The sequence below is a fragment of the Panthera uncia genome (assembly GCF_023721935.1).
Source record: "Panthera uncia isolate 11264 chromosome A1 unlocalized genomic scaffold, Puncia_PCG_1.0 HiC_scaffold_17, whole genome shotgun sequence".
Taxonomy (NCBI): domain Eukaryota; kingdom Metazoa; phylum Chordata; class Mammalia; order Carnivora; family Felidae; genus Panthera; species Panthera uncia.
In genome coordinates, this window is record NW_026057577.1 from 72,612,621 (window position 1) to 72,629,998 (window position 17,378).

The window sequence follows — 17,378 nt, forward strand, 5'->3', positions numbered from 1 at the left end:
TTAGTCTTCGTCCTCTGGCCACCAGATGGCTCCCACCACAAACAGGACCAGAGTAAATCTCTGGTGGTTTACTTCATTCAGGAGCCCGTGACCTTGATAACAGAACCTGGCCTAGCGAAGATAAAAAGAAAACACACATTTCAGACCATCCCTCTCTTCAGATTTATTGCTTTCATTTTTAGATTTGGAAGATTTCCCAGTGTGTTATTAAAAGCTCTTAAGTTTTAAACAAGTCATGAGCCCTCTAGTGAAAGGTTTAGAAGATAAAAAAAAGAAAATTCCTTTTTTAAAAAGAAAAAAAAAAATTTAATGTTTGTTTATTTTTTAGAGAGAACAAGTGGAGGAGGGGCAGAGAGAGAGAGAGAGAGAGAGAGAGAGAGAGGGAGACACAGAATCTGAAGCAGACTCCAGGCTCTAAGCTGTCAGCCCAGAACCCGACACAGGACTCCAGCTCACAAACCTTGAGACTATGACCTGAGCCGAAGTCCAGTGTTCACCCGACTGAGCCACCCAGGCGCCCCAGAAAATTCCTTTTTTTAACTGAATTAATTCTGGTCTTGCAGCGAGCTGTACAGTACTTTGGAGCCAGTTATAGTTGCTACTGTCAGTGTTAAAGACTTGCTTATCATTTTTGCTTGATAAAAAGGAAAGATCACTTCTCATCAGAAGGTGTGTTATTGTTTATTTCATTATTTTCTTACTGGCAAGTTTGTATATTAAATAAAACCTTGCACCCACATTTAAAATAAGAAAAGTTCGTTTTGAGGCGCCTGGGTGGCTCAGTCAGTTAAGCGTCCGACTTCGGCTCAGGTCATGATCTCACCGTCTGTGAGTTTGAGCCCTGCGTCGGGCTCTGTGCTGACAGCTCAGAGCCTGGAGCCTGTTTCGGATTCTATGTCTCCCTCTCTCTCTGACCCTCCCCCGTTCATGCTCTATCTCTCTCTGTCTCAAAAATAAATAAACGTTAAAAAAGAAAAAATTTAAAAATAAATAAAAAAAAGAAAAGAAAAGTTCGTTTCTCAATCATCCTCCCACTAGAGTAATTGAAGCTTCAAATTTTAGGTTTTCTCTTACTAATTACAAAAATGCTCAGAGAAGTGTGAATAACTATAGGACAAAGCACTTTAAAAGTCGGTAAAAGGTGTGGGGAGAAAGTGAGTCAAAATGAATAGTCAAAAAGTAGATCAGATACTAAAATGTTTGCATTGGGAAAGAAAGATAATCTAAGTTAAGTATTGATCATACACAGTGTTCTTGTTTCCTAGCTACAAAACATTGTGAGGAATTTAAGGAGGGATTAGAAGGAGAATTACCTGAAAAATCACTTAGAAGGAAGAGTTAAAAAAACAACAATAATAACAAGAGGCGCCTAGGTGGCTCAGTTGGTTAAGTGCTGACTTCAGCTAGGGTCATGGTCTCATGGTTTGTTTCCTGAGTTCAAGCCCCATGTCGGGCTCTGTGCTGACAGCTCAGGGCCTGGAGCCTGCTTTGGATTCTGTTTCCCTTTCTCTCTCTGCCTCTCCCCTGCTCATACTCTGTCTCTGTGTCTCTCTCAAAAATGAAAAAAACAACATTAAAAAATTTTTTTAAATAATTAATTAAAATAGCATAACCTGAGTGATTTCCAGGGGCTAGGGGAAGGGGGAAATGGGGAGTTATTGCTTAATGGGTGCGGAGTTTTGGTTTGGGAAGAAAAAGGTTCTAGAGAAGGATGATGATGATGGTTAGATAACAATGTGGATGTACTTCAATGCCACTGAGCCGTACACTTTAAAATGGTTAATGATAAATTTTATGATATGTTTGTTTTACCACAATATAAACAAACAAACCTGGGAGTAAAGGCAAGAGAGGAAAAATTTGCAAGGATTTAGTTTAGCTAGCAGGAGGAATTACACAGTAGCCTGAGAATTGGTTATTAAGGGCAATTGTAGATTCCCCTTCTCTGAAGAATTAAAAAAAAACCGAAAAAACAATGGGGGCGCCTGGATGGCTCATTCGGTTAAGCTTCTAACTCTTGATTTCGGCTCAGATCATGATCTCACAGTTCTTGAGATAGAGCCCTGTGGGGGCTCTGCGCTGACAGAAGCCTGTTTAGGGTTCTCTCTCTTCCTCTCTCTCTGCCCTTCTCCTGCCTGTGCTCTCTCTCAAAATAAATAAATAAACTTAAAACAAACAAAAAAACGTCGAAAAGATTCACTCTGGAGTGTAAAGGCTTAAATTAATTTTTTTTTTTTTAAACGGCTTAATAGGGGTGCCTGGCTGACTCAGTGGGTGGAGAGTGGGACTCTTGATCTCAGTGTTGTGAGTTCAAGCCATGTTGGGCGTAGAGATTACTTAAAAACAAAATCTTAAAATTAAAAAAATACATAAAATGGCATAATAGTGTATAATGCAGACTCACTCCCTCAAAGCTTTTCTGTGCCTTCTATTGTGCATTGGATGATACGGTCAGCATTTTTTGTTGGTGGTGGTGGTTTGCCTGTTGTTGTTATTTCGTTTCAGGTCATAAAAGAAATGGCTTTATTGTCCATTTTCTCTTATTTCCCTTCCCACATCAGCTGGCATTTTTCAGGCTATGTGTCTTCTGATCTGTGCTGAGATGTATCAGGTGTCCAGACTGCAGCACATCTGTGAGCTGTTCATCATCACACAGCTGCAGAGCATGCCAAGCAGGGAACTGGCGTCCATGAACCTGGATATAGTTGACCTGCTCAAGAAAGCCAAGGTAATTGGCCCTATGCATCTGGTTGTTGGTTTAAAAAAAAAAATCTTCTAAAAATTATATTTAAAAAATGTTTCTGCTTATGGAGAGATTTATTAGTGTTTGTCTTAGTCTGGAAGTTTGGTGAAATGAGGGTAAAGTGCCCTCACAGCAATTTCTGTGGCTAGACAATTTTGAAGCATACGATTTTTGCACAGTCCTTTTCTAAGGAGGTCGAATTTGCTGATAGGACATGTTTCAACTGAATGGCAGCCTCTATTAGAGTCATTTAAATATGTTGCTTTACTATGCCATATAGGCATTATAGGAAATGGAATTTACATTGCATTTCCCCCAATCACATCTTAGGGTTCATGAAAGACAAATGATAGAATTGGTCTGTACACACCGATAGAGATGGTTAGGCTAAACTCATTTATTTGTTCATTCATCCATCCTTCCACTTCATGGACATGTTTTGAAGTTCCCAGTTGTTTGTAGGAAGTACTGGTTTACCTCATTAATCTTTGCAAACGCCTTTTGTTGATCTGGCTCGTGGTATCATGAATATATTCAGTAAAAATGTTTCAGTTGACAGTCACTCCAGCACACTGTACTTTCTGGCTTCTTCTAAGCTTAGAGCCATTTTGTTTTTAAGGACTGTATTCCTACACATTCTAGGGAACAGAGTTTACATAGTTAAGCTAATTGTGAATAACTGCAGGTACAAAGATCCTACAATATGATCTATAAATAAACTCAGATCTATAAATAAACTCAGTCTGCCTTTTTGAAATCTCCTTCTGGAACTTGGAGATACTGTTACAGTCAGAAATCTGCTGTTTCCTCATTCCAACTCTTTTATTCCTAGGAGTAAGAAATGTATCCAGACATGTCAACCTACCCTTGGTTATTCTACCATTCTTTTTTTTTTTAATTTTTTTTTTCAACCTTTTTTATTTATTTTTGGGACAGAGAGAGACAGAGCATGAACGGGGGAGGGGCAGAGAGAGAGGGAGACACAGAATCGGAAACAGGCTCCAGGCTCCGAGCCATCAGCCCAGAGCCTGACGCGGGGCTCGAACTCACGGACCGCGAGATCGTGACCTGGCTGAAGTCGGACGCTTAACCGACTGCGCCACCCAGGCGCCCCTACCATTCTATCCCCTGTCTTATGAGAGTTTTAGGGCTTACAGCAGTCATGGAATATAATGGTATATATTGAACTTACAGTGAGCTGAACCTTCTGGTCTCTTTTACAGGAATATATTTGATCCATCTTTGGAGACTATCAGGACTTTGTAAAATATTATCTGGCATACAACATATTGGCTATCCCTATCAGTTTTGATATCCAAAATTAGAAAAATATAATCACTTTGTTTTCAGGTTGCTAAAATGGAGCCACATAATGGGGCCAAGGACAGACTCTGACAGCTAAATGCTTGCCTCCAGGTTGGGATGAATTCATTTAAGCAACATGTATATTTCTGGGTATAGATGGAATTCATTTAAAGCATCTTACTGTCTCCTTAACGATTTTGGGGTTCATTTCTTTCACAATCAAATCTCAACATTGTATGTAGTTAATTTTAAAAATAAAAACGAATTTACAAAACCGAGTAACCTTTTGCACATGGTTGGAGCTTGGGGCCGAGGCTGTTGGCTGGCCGATGAATGCACAAGTGCAGTATGCTGCGTGAGGGCAAGTCTTGCCAACACCGCAAGGGTCTCTAGCCCAGTGAGTACACTTTGGTAGTAATTCCTATTGCAAGTAAAAGAGAACAAAACAAAAAGAAAAGAAAAAAACCCCACAACACTGAGTAACTTTGATCTTTGTAATAATCTTTACACTGAGTGTGGGATAAATAGCTACCCTCTAGATTTAGTTTAAAATTTCTCTTTTGTCCTTTTTAGTATTTTCACAACCTCAGTTCATTTCTGGTGTGTCATTTTCATACTATTCTAAGAAGTCTGTGAGACAAAAAACATGCTCATGAGCTTCTCTTTCCTTATCTTGTCGTATCCTGTTAGTTCAAAGACCTTCTTGTGTGCTTGCATGGATTTTTTAGGTGCCTCCGTCCCCCAAACACACACAAACACATGCACACGTGCACATACGTATATGTTTCCTCACCAGTGTCATTGATGATTGTTTTGTCAGACATTTTTTCCCTGACTGTGTGGTTTTGATTATGTAATTATCTTTACTTATTTCTCTTCAGTTTTAAAAGTGTAAGATACCAGAGGTGCCTGAGTGGCTCAGTTGGTTAAGCGTCTGACTTCAGCTCAGGCCACGATCTCACAGTTTGTGGGTTCAAGCCCCTCATCAGGCGCTGAGCTGACTGCCCAGAGTCTGGAACCTGATTTGGATTCTGTGTCTCCCTCTCTCTGCCCTTCCCCAACTCACACTGTCTCTCTGTCTCTCAAAAATGAATAAACGTTAAAAAGAGTGAAAATAACAAGTGTAAGATACCAACTCCTTTGGAATTTTATTCTTTGTTTCTGAAGACTATTCTGTTTTCTAGGATTAAGTCTCCATTTACCAGTCTTCCTTTATTCTAGTCTATTCTATTCTGGTCCCTAACTTGGCGATTTACAAATCCAAGGTAATAGGATAATTTTCTTGCTCAGTTGTCTTTGAAGTTCCTAGTTTGAGGCTTTAGTTCACCAACCAGTTCATACTGTTGGTCAAAATTTAGTTAAACTTTGCTTCATTGTTTCTCTAATAGAAGGGGAAACTGTCTTTTAGCAGAATTAGACTTTGAGTAGCTTTCTGAACAAGCAAGGTTTCCGATCACTCTGTTATCCTCTCTGCTAGTTTTGTAGTGTTTATCAGGAAAGCGTCCTTCATACCTTCCATGTGGTGGAGCAGTTTGGTGTTCTGTTACTTGGCCTTCTCTAACCTTTCTGGGTTCGTTACCATGATTCTACCTTCAGGTTAGTATCTGTCCATCAAGTTGGACTCTAAAATACAAAAGAAGCTTCTTTCCCTAAATCAGATTAATTTCTCTGAATTGAAGTAAAGATCTCCTTAGCCCTACTTCCTTTTAAATCCTATCTAGCCAAACATTGGTGATTCCTGTGAAGTCCTGTTAACTCTCATCTTAAAGTTTTAAACTCCTTATCTTACTTACGATCTATGCATTAATATTTGGCTGCTTTAGGCCACCAGTTTGGTTTCTGGCCTTTTCCTCGTGAGTTTCTGGGTGTTTTCTCCACCATTATTATTCTTCACAGAACTATTAAATGCTATAGCATTTGATTTATAGTATTTTTATTCTGTTATTTATTTCAGTTTAAACCTAGCACATATTTTTCCAGAAAAGTAGTTCTTACAGTGAAATGCATTCTGTCTCTGGCTAAAAGCCTACAATTGTGACATCTTAAATCTTGGTCAAAAATAAAATTCTGCATTATAACCATGTTTTTATAGCCAGCTATTCATTTCAGTGATCTTCGTTCTATTTAAAGTCACAGCCCTTAGGTCATTTTCTGAACTTTTATTTGTGGGTTATCTTCTCTGGGTTAATCATCTGATAGTCTGCTGGCTTCTGTTAAAATAGCTGCACATTCTTATTCTATCTCCTTGAGATCACTCACATTTGCTAAAAGATAAGGTGAATAAAAATTGTTAAAATGTGATGTGGTCATAGCTGAATTAAAGTGTCTTGCACAAAGTGTCAGAATTTGTGATTTTGTATAATGAAAATCAGAGGGACCTGTGGGTTTACATGTGAAAATATTCCCACGTTATAACTTTTTAGAAGAGCAATACTGGAGTTTCCTCCTTAAGATTTGAGATTATAAATTTTTCTTCAATTTCTCATTACTTATTGCTTATATTTTTGAGCTTCCCTTTTTTTTTTAATTTTTATTAATGTTTTTTATTTTATTTTTGAGACAGAGAGAGACAGAGCATGAACAGGGGAGGGTTAGAGAGAGAGGGAGATACAGAATCTGAAGCAGGCTCCAGGCTCTGAGCTGTCAGCACAGAGCCCGATGCGGGGCTCGAACTCACAGACGGTAAGATCATGACCTGAGCCGAAGTCGGAAGCTCAACCGACTGAGCCACCCAGGCGCCCCTGAGCTTCCCTTTTAAGAGCTATATTTAGCATAAAGGTGGGAACAACCTAAATGCCCATGAATAGATTAGTGAATAAATAAAATGTGGCATGGACATACGGTGGAATATTACTCAGCTTTAAAAAGGTATGAAATTTTAATCCATGCTGCAACATAGATGAACCTTGAGGACATTATTCTAAGTAAAATAAACAGAGAAAGCATAACTACTGTCTAATTCAGTGTTTATGAGGCACCTAGAATAGTCAAATTCATAGAAAATAGAGTAGTGGTTACCAGGGACTAGGGGCAGGGGTAAAAGGGGAGTTACTATTTACTGAGTACAGAGTTTCAGTTTGGGATGGTAAAAACATTCCGGAAATAGATAGTGGTGACGGTTGCAGAGTAACATGAATGCACTTAATGCCTCTGGTATCCTTAAAGAAGGTTAAAATGGTAAATTTTATGTTACGTATGTTTTACTGCAGTAATAACAAACAGAACTATACTCCTGTATGGAAGCTGTCTGCCAGCAAGTTACTGTAATCTGAATTGAGTGGTTAGATGGATCTCACTGGACTGGCACAAAGGTGATGATGTCATAGCTGTATTGCTCCAAGTTTCCCTTCCATTAGCTGTTGAAACTCAGAGTGAGAAATATGCTGGAAATCCTGCTCGCTGTTACAGTATATCCTAGTTTGAAGCAACTGTTCAGATAGAACCTTCTCAGAGACATATGAACACGTTGAAACTCATACATTAGGTTGATGACATTTCCTTCAAAAACTATTTTTTTGGTTTGCTCCTCAGGTGCACGTGTTCATATTTGGCCAAGTGTGAACCTTTGCTAACCAGAATCTTATCTCTGCAACCCAGACAGAAGTGCAATTGGTGAAGGCCGTGACCTTAGATTAAAAGCTTAAACCAAATCCTCAGGAACCTCAGCCAGTCTTGTTAACTCCTGGTGCAGGTGCCCCTGCTTCAGACGTTTAGCCGCTCCAGCAACTGGAGCTTGTTGTTCATTTGATTTGGTGTCTTCACTGCTGTAATTTTATGATTACACGTTGGTAATTCCCCCCCTTTCCTTTCTGCTCTCAGAGTAGGCGGAAGCATGGACACAGTGAGCTCACAGTGGGGTTCTCGTCGCAGACTGCTCTCCCCGCCTGGTGTCCGTTCATGGTCCCTGCATGGTTTCACGCTCCATTTCTCTTGCAGTTTCACCACTCCGAGTGCCTCTCAACCTGGCTGCTCCATTTCATCGCCACGAACTACCTCATCTTCAGCCAAAAGCCTGAGTTTCAGGATCTTTCAGGTAGGTTGCTAATTACTGTTTTGAAAAGAAAACTGTTTTAGTTCTTAGATTTGAGACATAACTTGTAGGAATTGTAGCTGTTAAAAAACAAAAAGTTAAAAAAAAAAGTCGGCATCATATAGTCCTCTAAATATGCGGTGCAGGGGCTCCTGGGTGGCTCAGTTGGTAAAGCATCTGACTCTTGATCTCCGCTCAGGTCTTGATCACAGGGCGGTGGGTTCAAGCCACATGTTGGGCTCTGCGCTGGGTGTAAGCCTATTTAGAAAAAAAACAAAACAAAAACACAGTGTGGTAATTGAGGACTCTCTAACTTAGAATCAGCTGGCTATATAAGTAGCTTGACCTGTGTTACACAAGAAGTTTTCTAATGATTGTTTTATAGCTCCATCCATTTTTAAATGCACCTTTTTTCCTGAAGTAGAGAGATAAGGTGACCTCAGGTGGTATTTGGTTGTGATAAATGAGATCTTGGTTTTAATCACCTAAGTCAGAAGCAAAATTTAAATAGTACAGATTTCAAAAATTTTTCTTGTGAAAGAATTGAAACTATCATTTACTGTTTATATCAGTTCTATTGTTCTGATATGTATATTTAAGTATATCTATATAGGAATCCATTATATTACTTGGGAATAACAGGGTTTTTTGTTGATAAATGTTGCAAAACTTACTGAACAGAGAGTATACATAATGTGATCTGTAAGATAAATTATAAACTTTAAAACCAATCACAGTGTGAGTTTCTGAGTACTGCATAAGAAAAAAGAAAATGAGAACAGAACAGTTATCAGAGTAGACAGTTTAGATCCAATGGTTTGCTCATGTTACCTAGAATAGGCTCAAGGAATAATCAAGTTAAAAGGCAAAGGAAATTAAAGATCACCTAGTTAAGTAGTTTCAAACTCTAAACAGGGACGTGTCCTTGGAGATGCCTGAAGGTTTTCTGAAGTGGGGGCAGAGAGCTGGAAGTAGCTGAGGGAAGAGGGAAGGAAGAAGAGAAGCCTGGAATTTGTACTTCTTGGATGCCCCTGCTTTTATATCTTAGAGTTTTCCATAAAGTTTTACTTGTAAAAGATAATTTGCTGCTAACAGGTTTGAAAATCTCTGGTTTCTTTCAGCTTCTTGCACAGTATAGGAAACTAGGAAACACATAGTCTATTTTTGGCAGATATACTCAGGTGACAAACACTGTATACCTATTGGGAGCCTTCTTACATATAATTTAACTATTAGTGCAGTGGGGCAACATAATAAATTAAAGCAGAATATAGAGATTTACTAAGCATATACTTTGTGCAAAAAAGAAACAAACCCCTTCCATTCATAAAGATAAAGGCTGCTTCTTGCTGTTAGTGGGGACATTCTTATACAGTTATTCTTTAAGAAGTTCTTTCAAAATGAAACGAGTGAACATTGTGATTTTAGAACCACCTTCATTAGTCTGCCGTAGGTCCCCTTCATTTGTAAAAAAAAAAAAAAAAAAAAAAAAGAATAAGATTATTTTCCACTTACTATCTTGTATAGAAGTATGCCACACAAGGGAGTACTATTAACAACCTTAGGAGAAAGGTGCTCTATAAATCTGTTGGGTTATAAATTTTTATTTTATTTTATCACTTATACAATTGACTGTGAAGTATGTTATGACTGCCTGGCAGAGTGAGAAGCAGGACTCCAGGGTGTGCTTTAAGAAGGCAGGTGAGAAGATGAGGCAATGTCAGTGACTGTCTTATGTTCCTTGGATGGGAGTTAAGGTATCACGAATGTTCTGATTCACTGGTACCTGTTTATGTTTAGGACCTGCTGTGGTGTGTCATTGTAGGCAGTGAAAAAAGCCCCTGGTGGATAAGGGAGAATTTGCTAATCTAATTTAGTAGTCACAAACTGGAAATCTGTGGGTTGAATGTAGCTGAATATAGTCTGCCAAGTGTCTTATTTGGACCATGTGGTATTACTTTTTTTTAGTGGTCATCATGTGAAAATTGTAACAGTTTCCATTTCTGTCTTCTTTTGAAAAGTTGGAAGACCTGGTTACTCTCAGCCCCTCTTCCCACATGGCAGCAACCTGGAACTGAGCAAGTAGCTGCCCTTTTAAAGGACCATGTCCCCTCCAGAGTATCCTAGTCACCTCTCCTCCTCCCTGTTGCCTTATACTGGACGTACTTCACAGTGTCACTTGAAGTTGGAAGGGTTCTTGTCACCATCAATTTACAGCTCCCTTAAATAATTTCCCATTTTCGGTTTCAGATATTATCAAATTATTATTGGAATTATGTGAACTGTTTTCTCTCGACTAAAAATTCTTCTTTGAGCGTGTTTAGAAATTGAAAGGTGAGGGGCACCTGGGTGGCTCAGTTGGTTGAGCATCCAACTTTGGCTCAGGTTATGATCTCGCGGTTCATAAGTTCGAGCCCCGCGTCGGCGTTGGGCTCTGTGCTGACAGCTCAGAGCCTGGACCCTGCTTCAGATTCTGTGTGTGTGTGTGTGTGTTTGTGTGTGTGCGTGTGTGTGTGTGTTTCTCTCTCTGCCCCTCCCCCACTCAACACTCTGTCTCTCTCTCCTTCAAAAGTAAATAAACATTAAAAAAAAGAAATTGAAAGGTGAGAATAGACAAGATGTCATGTTAATGCTGACATTGATGCAACAGAACTTAGTTAAATAGCTTTTAAATGTTAGATACATTTTATATGCTGGACTGTTTTGAAAACAAATAGCACTACACAGGAATATGAGTTACCCTTGGCATTTATGGATTCATTATTCCCACAGTTTAATTTGGCCCAATATTGTGTTACATATTATATACTGCGAAGTTTTCTTTTTTTTTTTTTTTGTCTTGTTTTGGTTTTTGTTGGCTGCCAGAGCTCACCTGTGATAACTTTTCTATTTTTTTAAATCTTAACCAAGGGAGTAGTCTTAGGTCACCTTTTCTTCCTAATGAAACTACAGCTAACTTCCTTGAGCTGCTAGATTGTTTCTTTATATCCGTGTCCTGCAGCCTGGATCAGGTCCTCATTAATCTGAATTATAATATATGAGGTCAAACAGTAGATGGAGAAGTGGGAACTGACTTAGCAGAAAGAAACCTAAGTACCCACAGAAGGGAATACCATGAGAAACAAGCTGATTCAGCCAGCAGAATACCAAGAAGCCTTAGAAACCTGAGGGACCAGGTATTTCAGAAAGCAGAATAAGGGTTGGGGCTGAAAGCAGTACTTAGTTGAAAGTTGATGAAGAAGCTTTTGCTGCACTCCATCCCACCCAGGCAGACAACTCCTTCTCCCTCATCATCCTGGAATGGGAGGTTTATTACTGGAGAAATTAAACCAAAAATGTTATAGAATCACAAACTCCAGGTATAGCTGAGAATGGGTTAAGGAGTTGGACTGAAAACTTAGGGGTCATGTGAAATTGTGCATGTTGTATATTTAGCCTCCAGGGTCCTTCTAGGATTTGTGGCAGCCAGGTGTTTGCCTGGCTTCCATACTCTGGGCATGAAATTGAAGCATCTTTCTCTGGCCTCAGAGAAAAAATATATAGGTGCATTCATTTGGGAATTCTTTCAGTGAACCCAACAAGTATCTGCTCAGTTATTCTACCAGTCAGTAAGTCCTACCCATGACCACAAGATATCCAAATAGCTTTCTAGTGTCTCACTCTTAAATGTAAGGAGATAACCAGGGATCTGCAATTACTTGAGGCAGTGTCCAATATGGAAGACAGATACCAAAACCAAAATAAAATTAATAAACACAGAAGAGAAAGAATTTAGAGGCACAAAAAATAGGGAAAAAAACTTTAAAAATTGTAAATTAATATCTTGAAAGAATAAGAGATATAAATCCATAAAGCAGGATAATTATGAAAAAAACAATAGTTAATAGAATTTTAGTTTTGCAAGATGAAAAGAGTTCTGGAGATTGGTTGCACAACAATGTGAATGTGCTTAACTATATACCTAAAAATCGTTAAGATAATAAATTTTATGCTGTGTTTTACCATAATTTTAATACAATACAGGAACAAGAAATAGTTCTTGGAAATTACAAATATGATAGTAAAAACAAAACAAAAAACCCTAAGTAAATAAAGGAGTTGAAACAACTACATAAGAGTTGAAAAATAAAGATAAGGACATCTCATAAAAAGGAAGACAAACAGCTAAAGAGACAAGAGAGAAAGATTTTTAAAAAACTGGGGACTCAGTCCAGGAGATGAAGTATCTGAGTAATAGAAGTTAATACAGAATAAAATTGGAGAGAGGAAATTAGCAAAGAAGTAATACACGAAGTTTTCCTAGTACCAAAGGACCCAAGTGTTCAGATTGAAAGGATCTACTAAGTGCTCAGCTTTATGAATGAACAAGGTCCATCACTGGGACATGCAAGAACACTGACTACAAATAGAAAAATCTAAAAGTTTTAAAAGAACACAGATCACTTGCCAAGAACTATGAATCTTAATGGTAACAGAGTTTTCAATAACTTTGGAAACTAGAATGCAGTGGAATTCTGTCTTCAATGTCTTGAGGGAAGTTTTCAACCTAGAATTTGGTACCAAACCAAATTACAATTGTGTGTAAAGAGGATAAAGATGTTTCATCACAAGCATGGTCTCAAAAGTACTTCATATGTACCCCCTTTTTCAGGGAGCTAATAAAGGTTGTGCTTCACTAAAACTAGAAAAGAAACTGAGTGAAGGACCTAGAGTCTACAAGTGGAGGGATCCAACACAAAAGAATGAAGCAGGCCTAGAAAGCAAGAGGGTACAGGGCTCTGAGGAAGGGACCTCTCCAGGGCCATGACAAGACCAGCAGCTGCTACCAGAGTAGTTAGATTATCCGGTGACTGTGGTTGGGTGGAGAATGGAATTGAGAGGATGTTAAAGAGTTTGGAAGAATAAGTCAGCTATAAAGAAAACTAATTAAATGAAAAGCAAGTCTGTTGTCATCTCCAAGAAAAATAAGTCTTATTTGGGAGAAAAACAAAAAGAACATAAATACTACTTGATGAAGAAGTGGGCAAGATGTATATTATCATAAATTATGTAATACAAATCCTGATGACTGATTTAACCAAAATTGTGTTAAACAATTTTGGAAGCATTGAGTGAAGGGCCGAGGATACAGAGCAGAGCTTGGATCCCATCTGTTAAATAAGGAATCAATAGTTAATATCTAAACTTGATCCAAAATAAAATATTTGCAATTAACATTGTTTTTTCTAAAAATTTTAGTGGAAGAACGCAGTTTTGTTGAAAAGCACAGATGGCCATCGAATATGTACTTGAAGCAGCTTGCGGAATACAGGAAGTATATTCACTCCCGGAAGTGTCGTTGCTTAGTAATGTAACCCAGAGCTTTTATATACATACACTTTTTATTATTATTATTATTATTATTATTGTTATTGTTATTATTATGAAGAATGGGATACCTCTGTGTTCCAGTAAAATTCTGTGACTGAAACCAATATGGGCGTTAAAAAGAATTACCATACAGCTTAATGTGTTTGTTAGTCCTCTGGAAAACAAACAAACCAAACAAACAAACAAACAAACAAAAAACTACTATTGTGATCTTAAAAGGGAACAAAATATACCATAGGCTAAAACTAAGGCATCACCATCCTAATATATAAAGTCGTTATACAGCTATTTTTTCCCTTTAAGATGCCCTGTTGCTTTAGTGATACTAGTACCCCTCCCAGTTAAGAAATGTTTAAATTAAGAAAAAAGTCATGTAGGATTAATTTTAAAGTTTCATCATGTCTGATTAATTGCTCTATTAAAATAATGGGCATTTTAAAGACCCGGTATGACTATTTCAATAATGAAAAAATCTAAGGTAGAGCTGATCAGTCTGAAATTTTAAGGAATAGAAATTTGCATGGAATTTTGAAAGTGAAATGCCACGTGGATTCAAATCAGTGACAATGTTTAAACCATCATGAAAAAAAATTATTTTTTTATGTGGACAACCCAACTGTGCCACCTTGTCTCTTCTCTGGATTCTGACTGGGCAGGAGATCTAAACAGAGCTGGCTTTAAGGCCATGTAACGTGTGTTAACACAGGGGCCCATGCTTGGTTCAATGCTCTGCCATTGCCATCTTGATATTCTTCATAATATTTAAAGAAAGGCCCTGCATTTTCACTTTGTACTGGGGCCCCCAAATTATGTGTATCTCCTGGCAGGATAGGTACTGTATTTTGTCACTCAAACATCATTCTCTCTGAAAGCAAAAAAAAGTCATTGACATCAAGGGAAGAGAAGGAGGCATGCTGGAAGGAAGAAATCACATGGGGTTTCCCATCCTTGGGGAAGTCTCTCCTGCCTCTGCTGCCACCTCCTCAGGCAAGGGAGACGTGCCTTGTGGTGTCTCAGCATTAGAACACTCACAGCTCTGGTTCCATAACAGGTGAACAAATGCTTTCTTGATCATTGTGAGACCAGGATGTTAATAAAAGTGACTGACCAGTGTGACTTTAATGCATCATTTATAAAGATGTTCATAGGAAGAGATGCTTTCTGGAGAATTTGTAAGCAAAGGCTCAAGAGTTTTTTGTTTAGTAACTTACTAAGCTTAGGATGTCAGCAGCTTGAATTGTTTGAATTCTGAGGACCGCAAGGTTATTTAATGAGTAGCATGAATTTTGACCTTCAAGATAACCCAGTAAGTTAAAAGAAAGGATATAAATCAGAGACTCATTACATGTAGAGAAAATGGTACTAGGATAGAATTATAGTGTCTCTTGTATCAAATGTCAACAGAAATAATTACATTAGAAGCTCACAAGCCGAGCGATGGAAGATCAGATTACTATTTATTGTTAACATCATTTTCATTTGTAATTCAGTATTGGGATATAATTTTCTTTTAATTTCTATGGACTTTCGAGGACACCTAATTTTTCCAGCTATTCAAAGGTTTAATTAAATGGTTTTATACCATAGTATTAGACAAAGTACTATATAGTTAGTCCTTGGATGTATATCAGCACTGTTAGAATAAGACAGTAAAAATGCCCTATATATATTTTTAATTAGATTGTATTGATGAAGGTTACTGGAATGCATTTTATGTTTTTTGTATGTTAATCACTTGGGTTCATCAACTATTGGCAAATCCCATTTGACAAGGATAAGCATTGTAAAGAATAAATACTACAGTAGATTTCTAGAAATTCATCATATTTAAGGTCTTTTAAAACACAATAGTCTTATGTTCTTCCTAAGCATAGTCTTACCCTGTGTGAATTACAGCACTTAAAGTTCTAAATCAGTAACTTTTAATCTAGGAAATTGAAAAAATATTAAGTTCTAAAGCAAAAGAAAGTATTTCTTGAAAATACTTGTAAATCTAACATTTACCTAGACCATAGATACTATTTTAGGTTGTTTGACCTGAGTGGAAGTTAGGTTTGGAAGCTGGTGCTCTGTTAGTGTTGAGCATGTAGTTTTTATTATGAAAGTGCTTTACCACCTGTGTGAGTGACTCAGACACACTGATGTCATGGCTCTTCAGAACTAGTCAGAACAGTAATCAAATTAGTTTTTAAACCTAGACTCTTCAATACCTTTGAATTAACTCAATTTAAAATAACACGAAATTTAAAAATATTTATCAACTATCTTGGAGAAATGAGTGCTCTTTTTGAATTTTTTTTAAATTGAAAGATTATTTCTAGATGAATGTATGCTTTGTGCACATCTCTGCTTCAGTATATTTACCAATCATTTTAATTAGAGAAGATACTGTGTGGTAGAACTAAGGCCTTTTCTTTATGGGCCAAGTTTTCACCTTATATAACCCTTTGTATACTTCTGACTACTCTCTGTTCATATTATAAGAGAGTAGGCTTGTAAAATAGACGTTTCAGTAACATAACTGAAATTCACCCTGTCCAAGCCAGCATGGTGGCTTCATATTGGACAGTAACAGAAAACTGAAGAATTGGATAAATTTAACTTTTAAGACAGCTGAACTTTTCAATTGTAATTTTAAAAACTACACTACACTGACATAGTTAATTAGAAAAAATTTTTCCTCAAGAGTACTTTATTTTATTTAAAGCATCTGTTTAATTCAATCTTTAATAATTTTGCTAAGAAGGGTATGTGTGTATTTTAATATAGCCTGACCTGGATTTATATGTTTTTAGTTTTAGTATTTAACATTTTGTAACAAATAAACTTTTTTTAAAACAAGTTTAACATAGCGTCCTGCAATTATTTTACCTTGGATGTTGAAATGCTGAAATAAATTTGGGAATACTGCCTGTGTTTCTCACGCATAATTATGTTTCACAGATAATTTCCATTACATAGAAGATACTTAGAATATTGCTGATGTTGCTGATGCCTATGATGAGATAAAGAAATTTATATTCCCTTTAACAGCTGCTACTGGCATTCCTCTTACCAAAACAACTGCCTTTATTTAGAAAAATGCTTTGATAATTATTTAGCATAGAAGTAAGCCCTGTGGCTTGAGTGTTGGCTGAGGCCAAGACTTTTGAGAAATATGAAGCCATTCTGCATAATATAGGGTTAAGAAATTGGAACTTTCCAACAAAATGAAAAGGCAAGCCACTGAATGGGAGAAAATATTTGCAAATCATTTATCTTATGAGTTAATATCCAAAATATGTAAAGAACTCCTATGTCTCAATAGCAATAAAACAAAATAAAACAATGTGATTGAAAAATGGGCAGAGAATCTAAATAGAGAGTTTTTTTTCCAAAGAAGACATAGAGATGGTCAACAGGAACATGATAAGATGCTCAGCATCACTCATCATCAGAGAAATGCAAACAAAACCACAATGAAGTATCACCTCACACCTGTCAGAATGACTATTATCAAAAAGATGAGATAACTAATATTGGTGAGGATATGAAGAAAAGGTAACCCTCATGTGGTGCTGGTGGGAATGTAGATTGGTGCGGCCACTGTGGAAAACAATGTAGAGGTTCCTAAAAAAATTAAAAATAGAACTACCATATGATGTTGCAATTCCACATTTGGGTATTTATCTGAAAGAAAAGAAGGAAAGTAGCAACTTGAAAAGATATCTGTACCTCCATGTTCACTGCAGCATTATTTACAACAGCCAAGACATGGAAACAACCTAAGTGTCAGTGAATGAATGGATAAAGAAAATAATGTTGTATATACATAGTGGAATATTATTCAGCCATAAAAAGTATGAAATCTTGCCATTTGTGACAATATGGATAGACCTTAAAGGCATTACATTAATCGAAACAAGTCGGACTGAGAAGGACAAATATGAC

General features: G+C 37.3%; 1 protein-coding gene across 1 annotated transcript in view; it reads left to right on the forward strand.

Annotated features, from left to right (window-relative positions):
• The window catches only part of RHOBTB3 (Rho related BTB domain containing 3), a 53,504-nt gene extending 37,108 nt beyond the window's left edge, over nucleotides 1-16,396 (forward strand). The window contains exons 10-12 of the mRNA XM_049647603.1: nucleotides 2,562-2,728; nucleotides 7,985-8,081; nucleotides 13,317-16,396. Of these exons, the coding sequence (XP_049503560.1) occupies nucleotides 2,562-2,728; nucleotides 7,985-8,081; nucleotides 13,317-13,432 (380 nt within the window). The 3' untranslated portion in view covers nucleotides 13,433-16,396. The remainder of the gene's footprint in view (nucleotides 1-2,561; nucleotides 2,729-7,984; nucleotides 8,082-13,316) is intronic.
• The last annotated feature ends 982 nt before the right edge of the window (nucleotides 16,397-17,378 follow it).